Source organism: Lissotriton helveticus, chromosome 4_1 (genome assembly GCF_964261635.1).
Source record: "Lissotriton helveticus chromosome 4_1, aLisHel1.1, whole genome shotgun sequence".
Classification (NCBI taxonomy): Eukaryota; Metazoa; Chordata; class Amphibia; order Caudata; family Salamandridae; genus Lissotriton; species Lissotriton helveticus.
This window is the reverse complement of record NC_136063.1, coordinates 1,921,772,896-1,921,795,040: the sequence shown is the minus strand read 5'-3', so window position 1 is coordinate 1,921,795,040 and position 22,145 is coordinate 1,921,772,896. Positions and strand designations below refer to the sequence as shown.

The window sequence follows — 22,145 nt, the reverse complement described above, 5'->3', positions numbered from 1 at the left end:
CTTCTTAATCACACCATCAAAATGTATAAAACACTACGGAAACGCTTAGCTGAGGAGATAGTCTAGAATATCTTGAGCTCCACTGGGAACAATGTGTGGTTGGATGTGGAGTACCTAGCAAAGCACGTGCCTGAATCATACCTGTAGGAGAAGGTAGCTGCACAGAATCCTGTACATGTACAGTCAGAACTGGAGCCAGAGGGAGCAAGTGCATTTGGGTGACAATGTTTTTAAGATGTCCATCTCGAAATTAGTGGCCATAATTCTCACAAAAGTACTAATTAATTGGGGCCTCAGTAACTGTACTTGTGGACCGGACTTGGCTGAAAAGTTTCTATCAATAAATTGGCTTTAATTTCCGGAGTAGGCAATTGCACATCTAGCCCTTCTTTTATTCTTCGCAATACCACAGCAAAATATAAACTTTCTTTCGTTGGTGGAACAGGTGGTAAGTCCAGCTCTGTCTATAGTGAAGTATCTATTCCGCTGATATTTTGCAAGTCGAAGTACAGCCCTTCATCACTGTAATGAGGGGGAGGGGAGTAGACTGTACATTTTCTCATCCTCATCATCATCATGAGGAACATTATGTACATCCTGGACAGTATCAGTGCCGGAGCCGAAGATGGCCTCTAGCCACTGATAATACAGATGTTGAGGGACAGCCTGAAGGTCTGGTTATACAACAACAGGTTGTTACTTTGTTTCCAGTGTTGGTTTGGAGTAAGAAACCATTGTCGTGAGAGGAACCGATTCCGGTGCCGTCACAGTCTGTATCGCACAAACAGAGAAGAAATTGGTGTGGAACCAGAAGAGAAGTCTGGACTGGCTTTCCTACTGGCCTGGGAATGGCGTCTGAAGGGACAGATGAAGTTGGTGGAGGATCCCCAGCAGATGTCCAACTTCTCGTCAGACCGTGACTTGCAGGAGGAGGCGAGTCTTGCTTGGCTTTATTGCACTTATGGTGCAGGTTTAACTTTGACTCACTAGAAGATTTCAAACAAGAATGCAGAACCAACTTGGTGACCAAGAAAGCCCTTGTGACTTGGAGAAGGATTGACATTTTTAACACAACCTTTAGTTCGATTCAGCAAATTAAAGCCTCTTAGGAAGCTAGCTTTTTATGTAGTGTACCAAAATGAGAGACACTATGTAGAAAGTCCAGACAACCCTTATTTGCTTACCGGGCTTACATTAACGTACGAGTTACTTAACTTCGGTAACGATGTATCTGGTAGAGACAATTCTAGCCGCAGATTCCTTAACGTAGAATTATCCCCAGGCATGAGACTGGATCCGGAAAATCTTTTTGCCCAGCATCCCTGCGCGCCGGAGAGGGGGCGGCATCACGCGACTCTGCCCTGATGTTGTCCGCGTACGCGTCGTCAGCGAGGTCACATAAGCCCCACCCCGGCGCACCTAGGTCAGTTTTTTTCTGAGAACTTTTCCGCGCCACAACGCGGCGCCATCAGAGAAAAAACTGTGACAGTATGGGAACAGTATAGGAACAGTGTGTGAAAGAGCAGATACATAGAAAAGGAATGGTGAGGAAAAACACCATAAATGGCAGTACCAGATACTGCAACACCTAAGGGCGGGGAAAAGAATAAGAACAGAGCACCGCCCTGAACAGCAACCCTGCCAGTACGAAAATAGCCCCCCCAGAGACAAAGAACATATGAAAAAATGTCCTGATAACATGTAGCAGGACTACAACCCCAATCAATAACAACGGAGGGGAACCAGTCCGGGGCAAACAGAGAATGACAAACCCCAGAACAGCCCCAGCGCAGAATATGACATCCCCATAGGAACAAGGGCAGAGGCCCGGCCAAAAGACCCCAACCCAGGGGGCAGCAGAGAAGCATGGGGGCCAGAACCCCTAGCACTGAAGGGAGGAGAGGAAAAAAAGGGGGGCTGAAGGTAGCCCCAACCTGGAGCACCTATAAACCTATCCCCCCATGACCCAAGGGAGGAATCGGAACAAATAACAGGACATCATTCTGCCAAAAAAGAGCGAGAGAAGGCGCTCACAGAAGACGTACCCACCCACAGAGAGGCGAGTGCAGAAGACCAAGTCAAAGGTCCTTGCAGAATGGGGAGGAAGAGTACCCAAGGTATGTAACTCGTACATCTGATAGAGACTACTAACCGCAGAATCCTTAACGTGGAATAGATACCCAAGTCATACCCAAGGGGGAGGACGGTCTGCGAGAGGACCCCACCAGCCTGGACATAAGAGAGAGTCCCACAGGGGACGAGGCCAACGGACAGAGTAGGAATCCTGTCCCCCCAGGCAAGGGGAACCCCAGCATTCAGAAGAACCCCAATCCCAGAGAGGATGAGGGAAGACAAGAAGAGAGGCAACCAGCCGTTAAGCAGCAGGGGAAACTAAGGCAAGGCTAAGGAGGCCAAAGCGCCCCTTACCCATCCAAGGTACCAAGAATCCCCACCAGGAGCCCCGGGGCTCAAGCAATGAAGAGTAGCACCCAGGAAGAAGAGCATCCGAGAGCCTCCAAAGAAAGAGGTAGAGAGAAAGCATGTCCCCCCCCCCCCCCGGGAACGCCCAGTGAAGAGGGCAGCCAAGCATATCACAGCCAGATGGCAAATGGACAAGACAGAACGGTGCCTTTGGCAATAAGGCAGGTGGAGCAGACGGGTAGCCCGAGGTCGCCCAGGGGAAAAACGCCCAAGACCCCGCAGGGACAGACAGCACCCGAGGCAGCACAAAAAACTCAAGAAACTCCAGAACCACCACAAACCCAGGGAGGAGAGGGAGAACTGAAGACAGAGCCCACTGGAAGAGGACGAACGGATGTATGACGTTACAACGCAGGCTATTACAACGCCTGCCTTTACAACGCGGTTTTTACATTGCAATCCATTACAACGCATAGTGCTTTTGGGTGTTGGATAGTGAATAGTTTAATTTACTATTCCAACTCCAGTCCCCGTGGACACTAGGGAAGGTTATTGGATAGTAAATTAACCTATTCCCTATCCTAGAGCGCCCCCCCAGCGCAATGCGTTGTAATGGTTTGCATTGTAATGACCGCGTTGTAATGGTAGTGCGTTGTAAAAGTTTCATTGTAAAGGTTGTTTACCGGACCGAACACACACCAGCCTCAAGCAGCGGACAAGGCCAGGAGAAATGTCCCGCTAAAGTGCCAGAAGACAGAGTGATGCAAAAGAACAGCAGGTTGGCACCTCAGGCACAGCCCGCTGCAAACAACAGCACGGAACTGTGCACCCAGGACAGACCAGACGCCAGCCGAAGACAGAGGCCAGGAAGGCTGAGAAGGCCCCGGACACACCCCAAGGGAGAATGCCGCATACACGGCCCAAACAACAAAGAAGCAGAACCAGGTAAGGCTATGACGTAAGGCCGCAGACAGCAGGCAAAACCAGGCTAGCAACGCTGCGACCTCGGAGAAGGACAGCCTGGGGCACAGCTTGAGCCATACCAAAACCCTCATCAAAAGGAATGCACCTACGACATACCGTAACGCCACGGAGAGCAGAAGCCCGAAGGCGACCCCCACAGCACATGACAGAGCTATATAATAGCTACCGGAACCCCACATAAGGCAAGTCACGTCTCAAGACATGGGAAACCTCTTAGGAAAAAACTTTCAGCAGCAGAGGAAAAACAGAAAAGACCTGCGGAGAATCCGAAGACGGCTTGCCAATCAGCCAATAGAACAACAGAAGGCCTAATTTCAGGGCCAACACGGCTCAGCAAGAGCCCAGAATCAAAATCCAAAAAAGGGCCGAACCAGCAGCCAACAGCACCACAGTTCTAACCAAAGGACACAATAATCACACAGAACACCTCCCAAAATCCAGATCAACTCCCAGGTCACTGAGGGGAGGAAGGAGGAGGAGGAGGAGTATGAGGAGTATGAGGAGGCTGAAGTCCCGCCAAGAACCTCTGAATGGCCAAATCCGCAGGGGCGTGGAACAAAAGAGCACCATCAAAAGGAAGATCCACTAGCTGTTCCCGAACATTCTCTGGGAACACACTGTCCCGAAGCCAGGCATGGCGACGAAGTGCAATCGAAGAAGCCATGGCACGACCTAGCACCTCGGAGATGTCAAGAGGGGAGCGAAGAATAAACGCCGCCAGCTCCTGGCCATCCAACATGTGGTACCGCAGATCAACACATGCACCCTCCTGAGAAGCGGCAGACACAAGGGACTCCACAAAGGCAGAAGTGGCCCTAGCCAAAACGCACAGAGTGTTAAGGGCCCTCAGAGCCGCACTGGTAGAGGCGAATATATTGCGCCCCCTGGAGTCAAGCCAGTGGGCCTCAACAATGGTGGCAGAGAGGGGAAGGCATTCTGCAAAAGGGGGCCCCTGGTAGAAGGGTGGAGGGAAGGATACACAGGATCACGCGGTGCCGGATGGTGGCGGTGCAAAAGGTGTTGAGGCACCAGGTCCCGGTGGCGGGGCGGCCCCAAGTCACAAGAAGAGAAGAATGGAGCGAACCCTTGAAAGGAAGCAGCAACTTAAAGGAAGCTCTTAAATCGGGGTCGCCCCTTGACCTGCTAAATTTTTAGCGAAAGTTGCGGAGGTGATCAATCCTCTGGCAAACCCGCTGTTAAATCTTTCGCTGAGTCGGGGAGTGGTCCCGCAAGCCTGGAAGCAGGCGATGGTGATCCCATTGCTAAAAAAGTCGGGCCTAGATCCGAAGGCCCCGGTCAATTATAGGCCCATCTCTCTGCTGCCGGCTTTCTCGAAGATTGTGGAAAAGCACGTTCAGGCTGTGCTTTCCAATTTTCTTGAAACCAACGAGATCTTGCATGCCACCCAGTCGGGTTTTCGTCCCCATCTAAGCACAGAGACTGCGCTCCTTGAGGTTTCGGAAACCATTAAAGGTGTTCTGGACTCTGGGGGCAAAGTCATGCTGGTGATGTTGGACTTGTCGGCGGCATTCGACACCGTCCCCCATGACGGCCTTCTCGCAAGACTCTTTGAGATAGGTCTGCGGGGGACGGTGTTCGATTGGTTTTCTTCCTTTTTAGCCGGCCGCCGGCAAACGGTCTGGGCGTCGCCGGATTCCGCCGTGATGCCGCCTCTGGGAGTCGGGGTCCCTCAGGGCTCTATTTTGAGCCCGACCCTTTTCAACATCTTCATGACCCCATTGGCGGCGTTGGCGGAGTCGTACGGCGCCCGGATCGTGTCCTACGCTGATGACACCCAGCTCCTCTTCTCTTGTAAGAGAGGAGGAGACTTTGAGGAGGAGAGTATCCGGGATTGCCTTGGGGCTGTTTTCCAATGGTTCCAACTGAACAGCCTCAAGTGCAATTCCGATAAGTCCGAGGTACTCTTCTTCGGGTGCGACACAGAGCCAGACTGGCAGGCCTGGTGGCCGATTAATATGTTTCCGCCATCTTGTTCTTCCCATGTCGCTAAGAATCTGGGGGTCAAGATGGATAAAGGGTTAACATTGAAATCCCAGATCCTTGGGGTGGCGGGCACCTGCTTCGGCATCCTCAGAATGCTGCGGAGGTTCCTTCCCCTGTTGTCTGAGGAGCACAGGAAATTGACAGTGCAGGCTCTGATTGGGTCCAGGTTGGATTATTCCAACATTCTTTACCTGGGCCTACCAGAGTACTTGCTGCAGCGGCTTCAAGTGGTGCAGAACGCTGCCGCGAGAGCAATCTTTGGATTAAATAAACGGGCCAGTGCATCGGGCCTGTTGAAAACTCTGCACTGGCTTCCCATCCGGAAACGGATTGCCTTCAAGGCTTTGACTCTGGCCTACAAAGCTCTCCACGCGGTGGGAGCAAAATACCTTCAAAAGAGACTGGTCTTCTATCAACCGACTAGGTCTTTGAGGTCGGAATCTCTGTTCTTGGCGGTTGTCCCGCGTGTGCAGAGAGCTCGCCTGGGAGGCCGCTCTTTTGGATTGCTTGCACCACAGTTGTGGAATTCTTTGCCGCTTGCCTTGCGGGGAGCTTCCAGTCTCCTTGCTTTTAGAAAAGGCCTGAAAACCTGGTTGTTTACTCAGTAGCCTATTTTTCCTGTTTGTACTTTTTCTGCATGTCTGTCCTTTCTTTTATCGGTGTTATGTTATTGTGTAGCAGCCTTCCTTTTCCAATAAAGCGCCGGGACACTCTTTTTGAGTAGCCGTGCGCTATACAAAAGAATAAATAACATAACATAACATAACATAACATAACTCTTGACCACCAGAACCCTGATGGAGAACCTCCAGAAGATGATCCGCGGCAAAATGGGCAGCTGGATCACCCATGCCCAAAATCTCCACAGCCGTGGAAATAGCGCAAGCAAAGAAAGCACCCGACTCCGTAGGGCCCTGCGGTGGAGAAAGCAGCTCCTCAGTTGGGGACGGCTGCAAGCTAAGGGGGCCGTCCCCCAAGCCACCCGGAGGAAGGAAGGGCCAGGTCCGGAAAGGAGGAAGAGGGATGAGGAGTGGGGGACCTGCGGCGCCTCCAGCGAAGACCGCGGCAAAGGTGACGGCAAGGAGCCATGCTTTGACGATGCCGGGGAAAAAGCCACGATGTGGCGGCCCGTCTCCGGCGATGATGAAACAAGCAAACGCCGGAACTCTGGAGAAGAGGAGGCGTCCGAAGACGAGAGAACGACCCGACAATGGCCTGGCGCCGTGGAGTCCGCAATCTGAGGCAGGACATCGTCGTCCGGCTCCGGGGAAGACGCCGGAACGAACTCCGTCACAGCGCACGGCGCAGGAGACCGGAGCTGGGCCGGAGCCGGGGCGGCGAGGGAACAGCGCCGACCCGACCTCCAACGAGGCAGCTGCCTGTGTAGAGGGGCGAGAGGGACCTGGGGATTGGCGAGGGGTCCCTCGCCAGCCGTGGCCCCCTGACAGGACACGATGGACCCTCCACCAGCCCCTGTGGCGCTGCCAGGGCCAGCAGCCGCGGGCACCTAAGCGGCATCACCTCGGCCTTAGACGAGGCCACCGCCTGTCCCGAGGGCGGTTCGGTGATGCGACCCGAGCCCCGGCTACCGCCCACAACACCACAGGGACTCCCGCAGGAGTTTGCGGTGAAGCAGGGGTGCCGTGGTCCGCAGGAGGGACCCCCAAAGGGCAGCACCCCAACGGCACCACATTCTCCGAACCTGGATCCGAGCCAGTCGGCGCCGGGGCCGGAGCCACCGGTGACGCCGCGGAGGGACACACACACGGCAAGGGATCCGCAGACGTCCAGGGAGGGGAAGGAGGAGGGGGAGAAGCCAGCGAGGCTTGCAAAGCCACCGCATATGTCTCCATCTGGGCTATAGACGCCCCCACAATGGGAAAAGGTGGATAGGGGGACAACACGCGGGGCCGCACCACCTGCGGAGAGCCCACGCCCCCAACAGGCCATGAACCAGCCCTCGGGGATAAACTGCGTCACTTACTGACAGGTGAGCGATGCTCCTGCGGCCTGGGAGAAGGCCGATGTCGTAGACGGAGGTGGCGACTCCTGAAACCCTCCGCATGGGCCAAACCTGGTGATGACACCGACCTGGACATGCGGGCCGAAAGAAGTTTCATCCGGCGCTCCCGCTGGGATTTCGGTTTCATCTGCTGGCACGACTCACAATCAGTGGAGTCGTGGTGTTCCCCCAAACACCACATGCAGATGGGGTGAGGGTCCGTCGCCGACATCTGGCGCGCACAAGACGAGCACGTCTTAAAGCCCGAAGGCATTCGCACACTGTTCCCACACACACGCAACCAGCGTTAAGGGAAAAAGGCCCAAAACAGGCCAGCGCACGAGTTGGATCCGCGTTGCACGTGGAAAAGAAAAGAACGGATGTAGGCGCGTCAGGGTGTGGCTTATGTGACCTCACTGATGTCACGTACGCGGACGTCAGGGCGGAGTCAGGTGATGCCGCCCCCTCCCCGGCGCAGGGATGCTGGGCAAAAAGATTTTCCGGATCCAGTGTCACGCCTGGAGATAATTCTACGTTATGGAATCTGCGGCTAGTAGTCTCTATCAGATAATCCCAAATGCTCTGTTTTGTGGTAGTGTGGGACAGCAGTTCAGGCTTATCAGAGTGTAGTGGTAAGCATTTGTTGTACGCGCAGAGTCAATAAATGAAACACGAGTAAAAACTCAAGACCATTTTTGAAAAATAACTGGTATTTTTATATAATTTTTAATACCAAGATTGGAGCCCCACAACCCGAGTCTACGGAAACCAATGGGGGACCCGTCCACCAGAACCCATTGGGGCTCTTGAGGGTCTCTGGGGCACAGGGACCCCATTGGTTTCCGTAGACTCGGGCTGTGGGGCTCAGGTGAATAGGTGTTTTGTCAGGGGGGTTGCGATGTCCGAGGCTCTCACTTCTTGGGGTCAACCAGGTGAGGGGGTGCAAAGAGGGCAGAAGGGTCACTCTTGAGGAAGCCCTCTTGGATCCTGAAGTCCCACGTTGGTAGGTCGTCTTGGCAGTGTTGGTTTCCAGGTTGGACTTTAAACAAGCTATTGGTCCTGTTGACTGGGATTCACAGAACTATGCGCAGGAAAACGGGACCCGCGCTTGTAGGGGTTGTACCTTCCTACCACCTTAGTACCCCAAATCCCCAAACTGACTAGCTATAATGTCTTATTCGTTCTCCTACATAATCACGAAGCTACAAATGATTAGACAACCCAGAACACAACACAACCGACTCTCTCAGGAATCGCGGTAGCAAGACTTACCCTTTCGCTCACTCCCTCGTACTTGTCCACAATAAGAATTAACAGAGTCATTGTAATAGTTCAACATTTTTATTTTAACTATTGTGCTCTATAAGGCAGTATAAGAGCCACTACCAGCAGCAAAATGCATAAACTCAGAACATTAGCATTGTTACAATTCCATAGAATATAAAGGGGGATGTCATCATGTACAGACAGTGGAAAAAGGACTATACGGCCTAATAACCCTCCCCTTGACTAGAATACGTTTTATTATATAAGAGAAGATCTCTGGGCTTTGTCAGCAGTCCCCATACCTTAGAGCCTAGATGGAAGGTTTACATCAGAGGAACACCAAAGCTCTTCTCCATGGAAAGGTCTCTCTCCAAGTGTGTGTTTGAACAACATGCATCCCCTTGATATCAAAGCACGAGTTTCCAGCAGTGCAGCTGTGTTTAGCATGTTTTGTCTAGGTGCTACGAACTGACCAGAACAGAATAACAGAATAACAAGTGGCATTGCTTATCGACCTTGCAAATCATGTTCAGACTATACTCCAGGAATTAGCAGAGAACACGAAAAGCAGACAGTTATCATGTGTCATAAAGAGTCTTGTAAAATAAAGTAATGTAGTAACATGCGCAAAAGCAGCATCATGCAGCAGAGCTCATGCTAACTTAAAAATGTCGACAATGGCCATATAACAGTGCTGGGTGGCTAATGGGGGTCTTGGTATCTCCAAACTTGGTAGGGAGACCGATCTGACCTCCTGGAGCAGGGTGATCTTCTCAAGGGTGGCTACTGCATCAGTGTGCCCGGCTGTCAGTAGTTCGGTGAACCAGACATTGCTATCAGTGCCTGCAGACTGCAGGAAAGTGGCTCCTTCACTTCAAGGGAGATCTTTCCCAGTTATTGAGGTGCTGGACGGTCCTCCCAGGGTTTGGAAAGGGTGTCCAGCTCTTTGTGAAGTCGGCCCTGGCAATTGACAAAGTACAAGCTGCCTGGCAGAGTTTGGCGCCAATCTTTGGGGCATCTCTTCTGTTCTCGCTCTGTCGTTCCTTCTTCGTCTTCCTCGGTTCCGAGTAGCCAAAGTCTTGAGTTGATCTGCTTTCCTGGTGTGAGGGGGCCACCTAAAATATTCAATTTAGGGGTGTTAAGGGGAGTGAAGGGTAGTAGCCAATGGGCTTCTTATCCTTGGGGTCACTACAACCCCTTTATGACCACTTCCTGTGGGGAGTGCGCATAACCTCGTCCCACAGTTCATAGTTTTGCCAAAAAGAAGATGGTGAAACCCTTTATTGACAGTTCATTTCATGCTGCCCACCTTATGGGTGTGCTCAGCAAGTGAGCACGCCTTCTGACTAGCTACTTTTTCCACCTACTCTGGTGTTAAATTGGCCCCAGGGCAGGGGTTGGCATCTCCCAGGTGTGGGTGAAACTAGAGTTGCATAAAAAAAGCAGAAGGGACTTTGAAGGCCCTGGACTTGATATTCTACTTCACTAGCCATCCTGCTGGAAGAGGTGTGAACACCTTACTCCCGGGCAGACTTTTCTCCTGCCCTCTAAGAGCACAGGCTCTCACCTCCAGGGGGTCAGAAACTCATCTGAAGGAGCAGGCTGGTCGATACCAGTCAGCCAACACACTGAGGACTGGTAGGTTTTTTAGGGGGCGTCTCTTAGGTGCCCTAAGGGGGCTTGTCATAATTAATCCAACCCTGGCATCAGTGTGGATTTATTAAGACGAGGTGTTTGATACCAAATAGCATTATTTTCAGTGAAGGCATTATGTAGCTGTGTAAATTGTGATGGCCAGTGCCCAGTACATACACTTAAGATGGCATCGCTGTTTACTTGCAGTATCTAGTAATAGAAATAGACATCACAGGCGGCAAATCTGCTCATGCAGATATGTCCTCACGTGTAATATAATGCACTCTGCCTTAGGGCTCTTAAGGCCTGCTGTAGCGGTGACTTACATATAGTACATGAAGTGTATGGACTTTGCACTCATGCAGTGTGCAATGTTGTATTCAGAAGGGCTTGCACCCTTTCACGCACTCTGCAGTGGCAGTCTGCCTGTGATTTTTGTGTGGGTCCCTTGGGGTGGCAGAAGACATGCTGCAGTCCTTAGGGATCCTCTTTAGTACCCAGGCCCTAGGTAATAGGGGTACCATTTACTAGGGACTTACAAGGATAGTAAAGTCCTTGTCAACTGGGTTACAATTAAACATTTTGTTTTTAAGGGAAAGAACACTGGCACTGGAGCCTGGTTTGCAGGCTTCAGTGCACTGTCAAGAGTCGAAAAACCAGCATCTGGCAGTTCAAATGAGGGCAAAAGTGGGGGAACATCTGCAACGCAGCCCAGCATCCTACAAGCCTCACATTCCACTCTCAGACCGTTTTTGAGTGCTTAAGGGTGCATGTATTACACAACTGTAAGGCGTGACCGGAGCTCAAGCACCACAGCCACAAGTTGTGTCTGTCTGCGACCAACATAAGCTATACACGGCCTAGCACCGATCTACATAAAAGAACGCCTGGAGGTCTACAATCCTGGACGCTCGTTAAGGTCTTCCGAGGCACAACTGCTGTCCTGCCCTCGGTACAAACTTTCCTCGAAAGGCGGTAGATCTTTCTCAGTGCTGGTCCCACAGCTCTGGAATAAACTACCAGAGCACCTTCGCAAAGAATCCAACCTGTTTTTCTTTCGGAAATCACTTAAAACTCTTCTGTTTAAAGAAGCACGAAGTTTAGAGTAACCTTTGATGATTTGCGCACTTTCCAACCCCTCAGCAGCCACTTTCTCTCCCTTGGTTCCAAGCGCTAAGAGACCTGTCGGTGATTTGGCGCTATATAAATCGAATTTAACAATAACAATAACATTGCTTTGATGCAGTCGTGGTAGGGCTTGAATCTCTTTCTTTTAGGAGGAAACATCTTCCCTGGCAAAGTGTCTGACAAAATAGGGACCTTTGTCAAACGTTGAGAAAAGATAGGAGCTGAAGTCAGCACACAGGTGTGCTGCTTATATGTGGCTCCATTTTGTCACTTCCATGGAGGTATGACGTTATCATGAGAGCCATATGGCAACACAAACCAGCACGTGGAAAGCATTGTTGAAATGAATCTTTGGATCCAGGCTAGCACCTAGGAGTATTCTCAGGTGAGGACTCTGCGGTTAGAAGTATCCTTCAGAAAAAAAGCTTAGTGTCCAGGTTTCCACAAATTTTTGAGTTGGTCTGGCATATTAGCAATCCTATTTAGATTTTACCATTCATCTGATTACTCAGAGCAACCACAGGAAAACCCTCCTGACTCAAACTCTAGGATGGGCAAGAATCGATAGGGATATGTTTTGACGCTTCATTTAGAACCAGCTGGACTGTTTCAGATTTGGATTTCCTGCACCATTACTACCTTTGATAAAGTTCCTCCTCAAAGCCAAACGCCCAAATCATTTTTACCATACGTGCCCCATGGTCAGCCTGTAAGTTGTGGCACTTATGTATCTCATAATATGAAACAGACTCATTCTTGTTCCAGGGCATTTACATCTGTCTTATATCATGTTAGAATCACAATCATTCTGATAATATCACTTCCACCCCGAACAAACAGGAATAAACCTTCAATATTAGAGAACCTTGCAATCGGTCTACCCTCAATCCAACAATGTACCCATCATCTGAGTATTGAGAAGATCTCTACAATTTGTTGAAGGCAAAGGTCTCTAAAATCTGCAAGCACTGCAAACCTACCAATTACTTTCTCTCTGGATTGCCCTTCCCAAATGAAAATATGATACCCTGGCATAAAACCGGTCTGGTTTTGGAGAAACATTGCCATTAAAGTGACTAAGTGACTGTTTATCAACTCCACATCATTAAACAGTATTTGACTAGTTATAAAATCTTCTGTGAAGCAGGCACTTCTAGCTTCTTTTTTAAAGAAGCCATTTTGATGCGGCTACAGAGTCTAATGCTTGCTCTGTTTTGTCTGATGCCTCCAACCACTTAAATGTTGAAGGTTTGTGAGTTGACTTGTTAGAATGCCTTGACAGTATTTGCATCTTCTAGATGTCTAGCTTCTTTCACATGGACAAACGCCCACCGCTGCAATGCTGAAGTCTCACTAAATACCAATGGTTATATGATAGGGTCTTTACCTATTCCAAGCTCATACTGGGCTTTTCATTGGCTTTCAACCCAGTTGACCAAATCTTCATCCGCTTCTACTAGCACTTTGGGTTTAGAGACCCATACTTACTAGATTTAGATCTTAGTCTACTTTCACTAACAGGTGTAGTTTCTACCACCACTCACTCAAGCTTTCAGCTTTGATCCAGTTGGGTCCCTGAGAGCTCTGTTACTTCAACTGTTCCTCTGTGCCGGAGCAAACTTAATGTGGGCATGGCATGTCAAGAGAAGTGTGACTAAGAGGTCAGTGTATACTAAATGTACATTGTGTCTTTGGTATGCCTCATTCCAATCAATAATTTCTTTTTTTTAAGTATGCTTGCAAGATTAGAAGCATGCTCCTGGCTCCAGAAGATGGCTACCTAATCTGTCCTTGCTCAGAACACACACATCCTGTTATTCAAGACAGACTATATTCTCTAGCACTCAAGTCCAAATATGTTTCATCATCTCATTTCTTTCAACTCGAGAATCTATGCAAGATTTTCCCAAGCATCTAGACTCCCTTTGGCCACATTTCTGTAGTAATTGCTGTTGATGGATATGAGTTTGACTTACAAAATGCAGCAACCACCTTACTTTGTAGGGCTTTGCAAATTTTATCACACATTCTGACTATTAGTCTCCCTTCAATGGCTTCCAATTTCATCTTGCTTGTTCGTCAAAGTACACTAATTTGTTTGTCACAAGTTACGGCTCAGAAACCAAGAATCTTAAAACCATACCTGTCCTTTATGCTGGAAGCAAAAATTGTGCTTTCCCTGCAATCTTAAGTTTTCTTGTTTAGTAAGCCATATTCAATGCTCTATACAAGATATACGTAGTATAACAAACCATGACACAACTCGCACCATGTTCAAGCAAGATGATATGGCAGGAATAATAAAATAGAAACGAAACAGTCATTATTTGCGCCTGAAAAGTGTTTTAATTGTTTGAAGAGCTCATCTTAGATGCCAAAATATTCAACATCTTTTTCATAAGAGAAGGAAAGGACGCCTTAAGCCATTTTTCAATGGCACGGCGGATAAGCAAATTGCAGCTGCCCCTTGGTGTAAAGAAGTGCTCTTACAACGCACAGGCCCAATGAGGTCTAAGATCATTCCCTTGAAAGGAAACTTACAGAATGTGTAGCTTTGAGGAACCCACATTAAGTGGGGACTTTTGAATAAGAAAAGTAAGAACAGCTGGGAAAAAGAAGCAGAAAGGTAAAAAGAGGCCTAGCATTAGGATGTTTTTTTAAACGATAGTACAGGCCAAAAGGACACTGTTATTCGACAATACTCGATAGTCTTAAAGTCCCAAAAAATCAACATACTAAAATATGATTTTTGTTTTTATTTTTAAAACATTGATAAAATACAGCGTATTAAAATGTCACTAAAAACCCTACCAGAATGTTCTTTAAAAATAAAATCTATTTTCTTAAAATCAATGTACAGTAGCAGCAATAAAATGTGCGTGGAAACCATTCATTTCCTGCTTTCTACATCAACAGATAACATTTGTAAACATTTACACATTTACAACTTTGTAATAATTTAATAAATACTATGCATTGCATACAATTTCCATAACACTAAACTTTCATGAATGCTGCACACCAACCATTTCTGAATGTAAATGTTACATACATTATATATCCAGCCAATGCCTCAGTCTTTAGCATGCCAAACAAGTTTTCAAACTGTTAAAGTATTCAGTTTTTCCTTGAAATAAATGTTATCTTATTTGGAATGTGCTTGGCTCTTAAATCGTGTGTAAATAAAGCAAACTGATGGCAAACTAGATCCTATGATGTTAAATTAGACAGGGGCACTGGCAGATTAGGCATATATGACAGCCAACATTTGCCAGCAATATCTGTATATTATCAACATAACGCATCATACCGACATTTTATAAACAAGTCCATTTTAATTGAAGGCAATTCACAGATGTATTCTCCTGTCACTGATGCTAAGGCACAGATCAACAGATATCAAGGGACCTTTTTGTTGCCGCAAAACCTGCAATTTACAAAATCACAGGGTTGCGACCACATTAAGGTTTTTAGTAGTTACTATACCCCTTTTGAAAGTCGGAAATGCCTTTCCAACTCACAAAATGGTTTCTGCAACTTTCAATTAAGAGGGGGCTCGCAATTAGTGGCGAGGGGCATCACGAAGATTCTTTTAACGGAGGGAATAACTGGGAAGATGCAGTAGATTTTTATACACTCACATATCGAATCCCACATTACACTACTGCAAACAAGCACTCCGTGGGTACATTCAAGGATCCCACTCACCTGTAGTACATTCTCTGGCAAACGTGACTGTCCATTGATGAAGCCTATCCGCCACAGTAGTGTGTGAGGCTATGCCATGCATTTTTGGGAGAATTACTAGTCAGCACATACACATGTGAAACACACAAGACAATAGGGTTTCCCATACGAAGACAAATGTCCTATAGGGATAAGCACTGGCATTTTAATTTTGCCTGCTCTTGAGTTAGTCCATCAAGCCATAAATTGCCAATATATAGGTGGATTTTCAATCCACCCACTCAGCATACATTTACTACTAGTGCCACAGAAGTTTCTCTCCTTACACAAAAAACTCCTAATTAATATAGTACTGTTTTTCAAGACTGTGACAATATAGCTCAATCCCAATTCTATTTGCATACTGAGTATACAAATGGAGTTATGGATTTAAAAATACCTGTAGTGCCAAGGTTTCCACTGTACATTTCAATTCATCCAACATGAATAGAAACACATACCATACTTAACATAAAAACCTTTGAAATACCAAATAATAACAGTAAAAAAATAGGGTGATCGTTTAAAGCCATTGTGCAATTTTTTTGCAGTTTTTTCACCTGGGCTTAAAAGGTTGCATAGCTTGTTTGACATGCTTGATTTTGCAGGCGATGGTCAAGAGTTTGAGGTAGGCTGCCCGTAGGCCTAGTTCATTATTTGGCACTCGTGTTGACATGGTCATACACAATTTTTAACTAATATACCTCTGCACAGTGGAACTGGCTTGATGACAGTACAAGGAGAAGGTGCTCCAAAAGCTGCTCCAATATTGTTTATTACAGGAGGTGACTGTGGTATTCGAAGAAGTGGCGATAAGCTGCGTCTTCTTTTAACAGATGCAGGAGAATTTGGTTCACCAAGTCTTTTATTTTTGTTTTGAGGTCCAGCTACAAATTCATCCGCTTCATCGATCATCATTCCCTTTAAATAAAAATAACGAACAGTCAATAACCAATCACTTCTAACAAAATCCTTACACTACATTTTCAGTTCTTTCGGGTTTATGCAAATATATACACATTGCTGATCTAATGTGATCACACTTTACAGATGAAACAGTGACACCCAAAAACAAGCCGTAAATACATTTGTCTTCTGTTATCTCAAACTCAATACTTTTCTTATCAAAATATGAACAAAATATACAATTCTTTTGGGCTATCTCCCCGAAACCTGGTCTTCCATTAAGATATATTAACATATGTGAACAGGAGGTAACATATGTGAACATATGTAAACCTGGTTAGGGACCCTTGCTGTATTTAGGGAGCAAGATGCAGTCTTAGTGAAGGACGAAAGAGAAACAGAGGACTGACCTCTAAGGGCAATTGTCAGGAGGGTTGCAATAACCTGTGAAAGAAAAATTGGCCACTGATTACTCCTATTGTGATGTTATCTTCATAATGGCCCCTTTTTGGTGGATTTGATGCCTGTATGGATAGTATGCTACATCTATCTAGCATAGTGGTTTATCTTACCTTTTTATCTTGCTTAAAAGGATTGCCAAAGGTGTTGAGTCGCTTTGGTTGGTCTGGATCAATCTCTCGCAAAGGAGAGGGCATCATCTTAAGGTATTCCTGGTAGTTGCCCATCTGAGAAACAGGAACACTGTGGAGGTAGTCTATTTTGAAATAGAGACACATTTTAATATTTTGTTGGGAAGAACTCAGGTAATAAGACATTTTGAACTATAACTCAGTTAGCCTGTCACTAGGATATCTTTACTACACGCAAATGTATATTGTTTAAGTGCCAGTTCTGATCTTGCCTATGACCATGATTTGCTTTGGCTAACTGTGAACTTTAAGATTTCATACAAAGTGGTGGTCCCGATGGTGCTTAGAGAACAGCAGTGTGTGCTGAGAACCTCTGATTCTACTCGTCTTCAACTGTTTTAAAAACTCAAACACCAGAAAAAGGCAACTGACTTTAACCGCATGCGTGCGGGCGGAATTCCGCCCGTACGCTGAGATTTTCTAAAGCGCATGTTACGTGACGAGCTGGGCTCGTCATCAGCGTGCGAGGAGGCTACGCCATGACGAGCCCAGCTCGTCATCAGCGTAGAAGGGGTTAAACAAAATGGCAATACAATGCTCTTTTGGCTTGTAATCTTATTGAATCCCAATACAGTAATCATAAGTTAATAGCCATAGTCCCATTTTCCCCATGTTTTCATGTCTTGTCTTTGCATGCATGCTATTTTAACATTCAGAAATTCAGTTCATCATTTATATTCAACATTAGAACATTGGAATGTGGAGGACTCCATTGCAGACAATGGAGTGCTCCGTGCTTCTACGGGCCGGTAAAGGCACGCAGAGCAACATTCCAATGTTGTTTTGAGGCACGGTCCCACTGTGCTCATGACAAGCTCAGCTCGTCATGACCGTTGCGCCGCGCCCACACAGGGATAATTCCCCTGCTGTGCTGGGCGTTCCATCAGACCGTGCGTGGTCGTGACGAGCTCAGCTCGTCATGAGCACAGCGCCACCGAGCTGCATGACGAGCCGAGCTCGTCATGAGCACCGCGGAGTTGCGCGCGCCCCCTCCCCCAGCACAGCAGGGGAATTAACCCCGCGGGGGAGGGGTTAAACAAATGCCTCTCGGATCCCGAGGGGATTTAAATCCCCTCGGGCTACGAGTGGCCGTGATGGAGCAGATTTCATCTGCAGTCAGGCATTGTTTTATTTTTGTGCTACAGACAGACTGCATTTAAATTGCCACGCACATTTTGGTGCAAGTTAAAAACATGGCACACGAAAAACATGAAAGTGAGGCCTATTCAGTCTGAAATGCTTGTGCTGAATTAACATATTTTTTACAGTGTAGAGAAAAGTGGCCTTTTTAGCTTTGAAGATTAATAGAATGTGTTTTTCTCTTCCCAGCCCATCCCATGCAATCTAAAATTCACTATTTCTGTCTTAATAGACTTTGACTTGTTGCATATTTTGATAAATATTTTCAGTTAAATAACATCTCTTTTTATAATGTGTGTGAATTAACAAATGCACCAAACACTACACAGGGGACTAAATGCTTTTTGCATGAAAAGCTATCTAAAACACTAATGCATGTTGCTGTGTGCACTATATTAATTGTGTGTGCTTTTAAAATTTACACTAAATGCATGAAAATGCTATGTTGCACATTTATTTTGCATCTTGTCATAAATAATAGAAAAGCTGCTTGAAACTAATAGCTTGGCTAGGTAAACATTTATAAGGGGTATTAGTATGGAGTTGGGAAACATAATGGGCTGATTTACATGAAATTAATATTATCTTTGTGTTTGTTTTATTTTGGGGCCTACACAAAACATGGCTGCCTGTGAATCCATCAAGGCTATGGCTTGCAATTTATTGAGAAGGGAGCATGCGCAGACTGTGGCAGCTTTCCTCATGACAAGAAGTGAAGGACATCTTGAACTGTAGATTCTTGTGACTGTGCCAATGTACCAGTTAGTTAAAAGTATCCATCTGATTGCGCTGAGAAGGGAAGGAAGAGAATTAAAATGAAACATTTTTCTTAGTAAATGTTGCAAATGTTTATAAATGTAGTTATTCATGTATGCTTCTTTTGTTAAAACTGGTAAAGTCAGGATTTTAGAATGAGTCAGGGTATTGAGAACTCATGCCATCATGACTGACCAATCACGTACAAGTTTTCCTTAAGATGCTACATCTTTGTGTAGACTGCCAAGGTTTAGAGTATAAATACTGTCCTCTCTGGATGGGGGCTGGCTTTTTTCTCAGCTCAGCTGGCTTCTGTGGGTTAGGTACGAGAAACGTCCCGGGAGATTGCTGAAGGGGAGGTGCGTCCGAGGAGATTCAGGGGGAGGTTTCTTGCTTCCACGTCATATCTTGGCACATCAGGCCACATTCCTTTGAGGTCTGGCTGTCTCCCTCTTTTTTGCTCTTTAGACACAGAGATGCACATGAGCAGCAACAGATAGAAAGGCTCTTTAGATTTAGATGCTAAACTTTAAGTTTATGCTTTGACTAATTAATTAGGTCTGAAAAGATGTATTTGACTTATGCATTTATTTCTCTTAATGGGAGATTTTTGCCAACTATTTAATTATTAATTAGCTTTGCAAGACTATTTTTCTTAGAAACTCAAAGAATTTTGACTGATATTTTGCGCCACATTTGCTTTTCTAAGTGTGATGCTTATATGCAGACTGTAATATGTTCTGTATTAATGCTATTATTCCTGTTCTCCAAATTCTGTAACCTGATTGATATTTTACTAATGAATAAAGGGTCAGAGAAAAACTTAACTTTTGACTAGAAAATAAAACCCTTTAAATACTCAACAACTCTCTTTATTGGCTTGAATAATAAATTGCATTTTTTGACTGTTCAGGATTATTTAAATCTCCTGAAGGTAATACATGGTGTGAAGGGCCCAACACCTTTTGAGCGGTAAATTAGAGGTAGCATGAGGGTTTTACATTGAGAAACTACCAGAAGAAATGACCGCTCCATCAGTTTTTGGTAAGCAGAGGATGGTCATTATTGATTAGTTTGGTGATTAATGATTATTGATTTCACCATCAACTATTCAACTAATGGATCATTGACCTTAAGAGGGAAGTGAAATAATTGACCAAGTTAGATAAATGTCCAAGTCCTGATTCCTGACTCCAATGCTCAGAACCTGAAGACTGGCAAAGCAGTACTGGCAGATGATGCAAGAAGTGGTGTGAGTATCAATAGGGTTGTGAAATGTTGTTAATATGCTAGCATGTATTTTTGAAGTGTTGAAAATATTAAGTTTTTTGCTATTGGTGAAATTTTGCTCATTTTGAATTGATGGTGTTATTGATTATATTGGTAATTTCATAGGACATATTTTTTTGGTTATTGATTACATGTTTTAACTCTTCATGTTAGGTTAGTGTCTTGTTCTATGTTGTCTGGAACACGCAGGTATGCACACCTGTGGAATCCCGGGAAGGAATAGCGGGTGGTAAATGGAAGCCACACTGCACTGAGGTTACTCGTTTGTTGGAATAACACTGAGAAGCTAGGTAGGGCTGGCAGTGTTAAATTAGGGACTATTTTCTGTGTGAGTGTTTAATAGCAAAGAGTTTGCTGGTGAACCTTAGGTCTGATATCACCTAGAAAGGGTCACACTAAAGGAGTAGCAGGTTCTTCTGAGCTTGATTGACAGCAAAAGGGTTCGCTGGTGAAACTTTGGCCTAAGATATATCCTGAAGGATAAGTCCAAAGGAGTAGCAGGTTCTTCTGAGCTTGTGTGAAAGGTAAGCGGAAGGGATTTACCTGTAGTGTTTGAAGAGTAAACGGAAAGTCTTACTTTGTGAAGGGTAAGCGGAATGTGTTACTCGTAGTGAATATAAATCTATCCATTATTTAGCACAACAGACAGAGTAGCGAATGTATTTATGTTGTTACTAACAGAGTTATTGATTAAGAGAAATATTGCAGTAAGATTTTGTGGAGGGTCAGTGGTAGGAGTAAAACTGACTACAATTGAGACTGACAGCTTTGGATAAAAGAAATTGCATTGAACTATTGCAAAAATGAAAATGTTTGAAGGTTTAAAGAAGCTGTTGGGAGGTAAAGTGAAAAATTCGTTTTTTATTGGTGATGCTCCTGAAGGTACACCTGTGCATTTTATGTCTACTAATTTGGGACAAAACACATGTTTGTGGGTTCACCAATGGTGCAAGATTACTGAAAAAGAGGGTGCTTTGAGGTTTCCAAAAGATGGTACTTTTGAATTGCAAATCATTGACAAATTAAGGGAAGTGTTATGTGAACTAAAAACACCATCTAAAGCTGCACAATTTGAGGCCTTAAGCATGTGGGAAAAAGCAGCAAGAGAGAAAGCAAGTGAGGATGAAAAGGTAAAGCACCAGATGCAGGAGAAGGGAATTAGTGATGATAAAGAGCTTCAAATAAATATTAATTCAGGGGATGAAATAATGGATGAATTGTTAACTGAGTGTCCACCACTTTATGTGGTTCCCATGAAAAATACTGAAAATAGTGCACCAGTAAATACTACAGTGGCTACTGCTTCTGTTGAACAGAGAGAAATACAGATTGAGAAAACTGTGCAAACATTTTATATTGACCCATTACCTGTTGATTCAGTACTGACAGTGATACCTCCAGGTGTTACTGCTTCAAATGTGCTTGATTCAGTTAAAGAATTACAAACTGCAGGTGCACAGATAATGCCTGGAAAAATTATGACTGTCCCAATTAATATGGTCCCTACTGAAAAGGCTCAAAGAGCTGCAGAATCAGTGATTTTGCAAGGGTTTATTTCAGAAACTCAGAATATACAGACTATTGAACAGAAATTACCCCAAGCACTGAAAGGTGAGAGAAAAATGGTATTTACAACATCTGCAGCCCAGAATAAAATAAATGTAATTGAAAATGGGATTTTTAAAACCTGCTTTGAGGAAGCAGCAGTAATTAAAAAGATAGAGAACATGGGAGAACATATTAACACAGGCCCTGAAAAAGAGAAACAGCTTAGTGTTTTAAATTCAACATGTGAACATGGGGAAAATAACAGGCCTTGCTGTTTAAATCATGAAAATGTGAACCAGTGTCAGGAAAAAGTATTAATTTCCCTGAGTAAGGAAACAGCTGCATGTGCATTAACTACACATAATGGACTGACAGATTTGGCTCAAAAATATGAAACTGATGTTTCAGGAAGTCTTCCATTTCAGAAAAGTTTTAGGGTACACATGGATGATGGAGCAAATGAGAAAATATGTTCTTCAGGAATGCATTTGCACATTGCAGAAATAAAATATATTTTCAAATGCAATGGGTTTGAGAAATTAGGAGACAAGTGGGCAACAAAACATGAGAAGAAAAAGAAACCACCAGACCTAGCAAGGAAACTGGATAAGGAAAAGAAGCCACCAGATATAATTGAGAAAAATAATAAACAGAATGAGGGAGAAGATTTTGCTTACTCATTGAGAGAA

At 45.5% G+C, this 22,145-nt stretch overlaps 1 protein-coding gene across 2 annotated transcripts in view; it reads right to left on the bottom strand.

The window, feature by feature from the left end:
• The window catches only part of LOC144829436 (integrator complex subunit 6-like), a 403,536-nt gene that overhangs the window by 123,165 nt on the left and 258,226 nt on the right, over positions 1-22,145 (bottom strand). For both annotated transcript variants that reach the window (XM_078688577.1, XM_078688578.1), the window contains 2 exons: positions 16,645-16,787; positions 15,871-16,087 (listed from right to left, as the gene is read on the bottom strand). In XM_078688577.1, the coding sequence (XP_078544703.1) occupies positions 15,871-16,087; positions 16,645-16,787 (360 nt within the window). The remainder of the gene's footprint in view (positions 1-15,870; positions 16,088-16,644; positions 16,788-22,145) is intronic.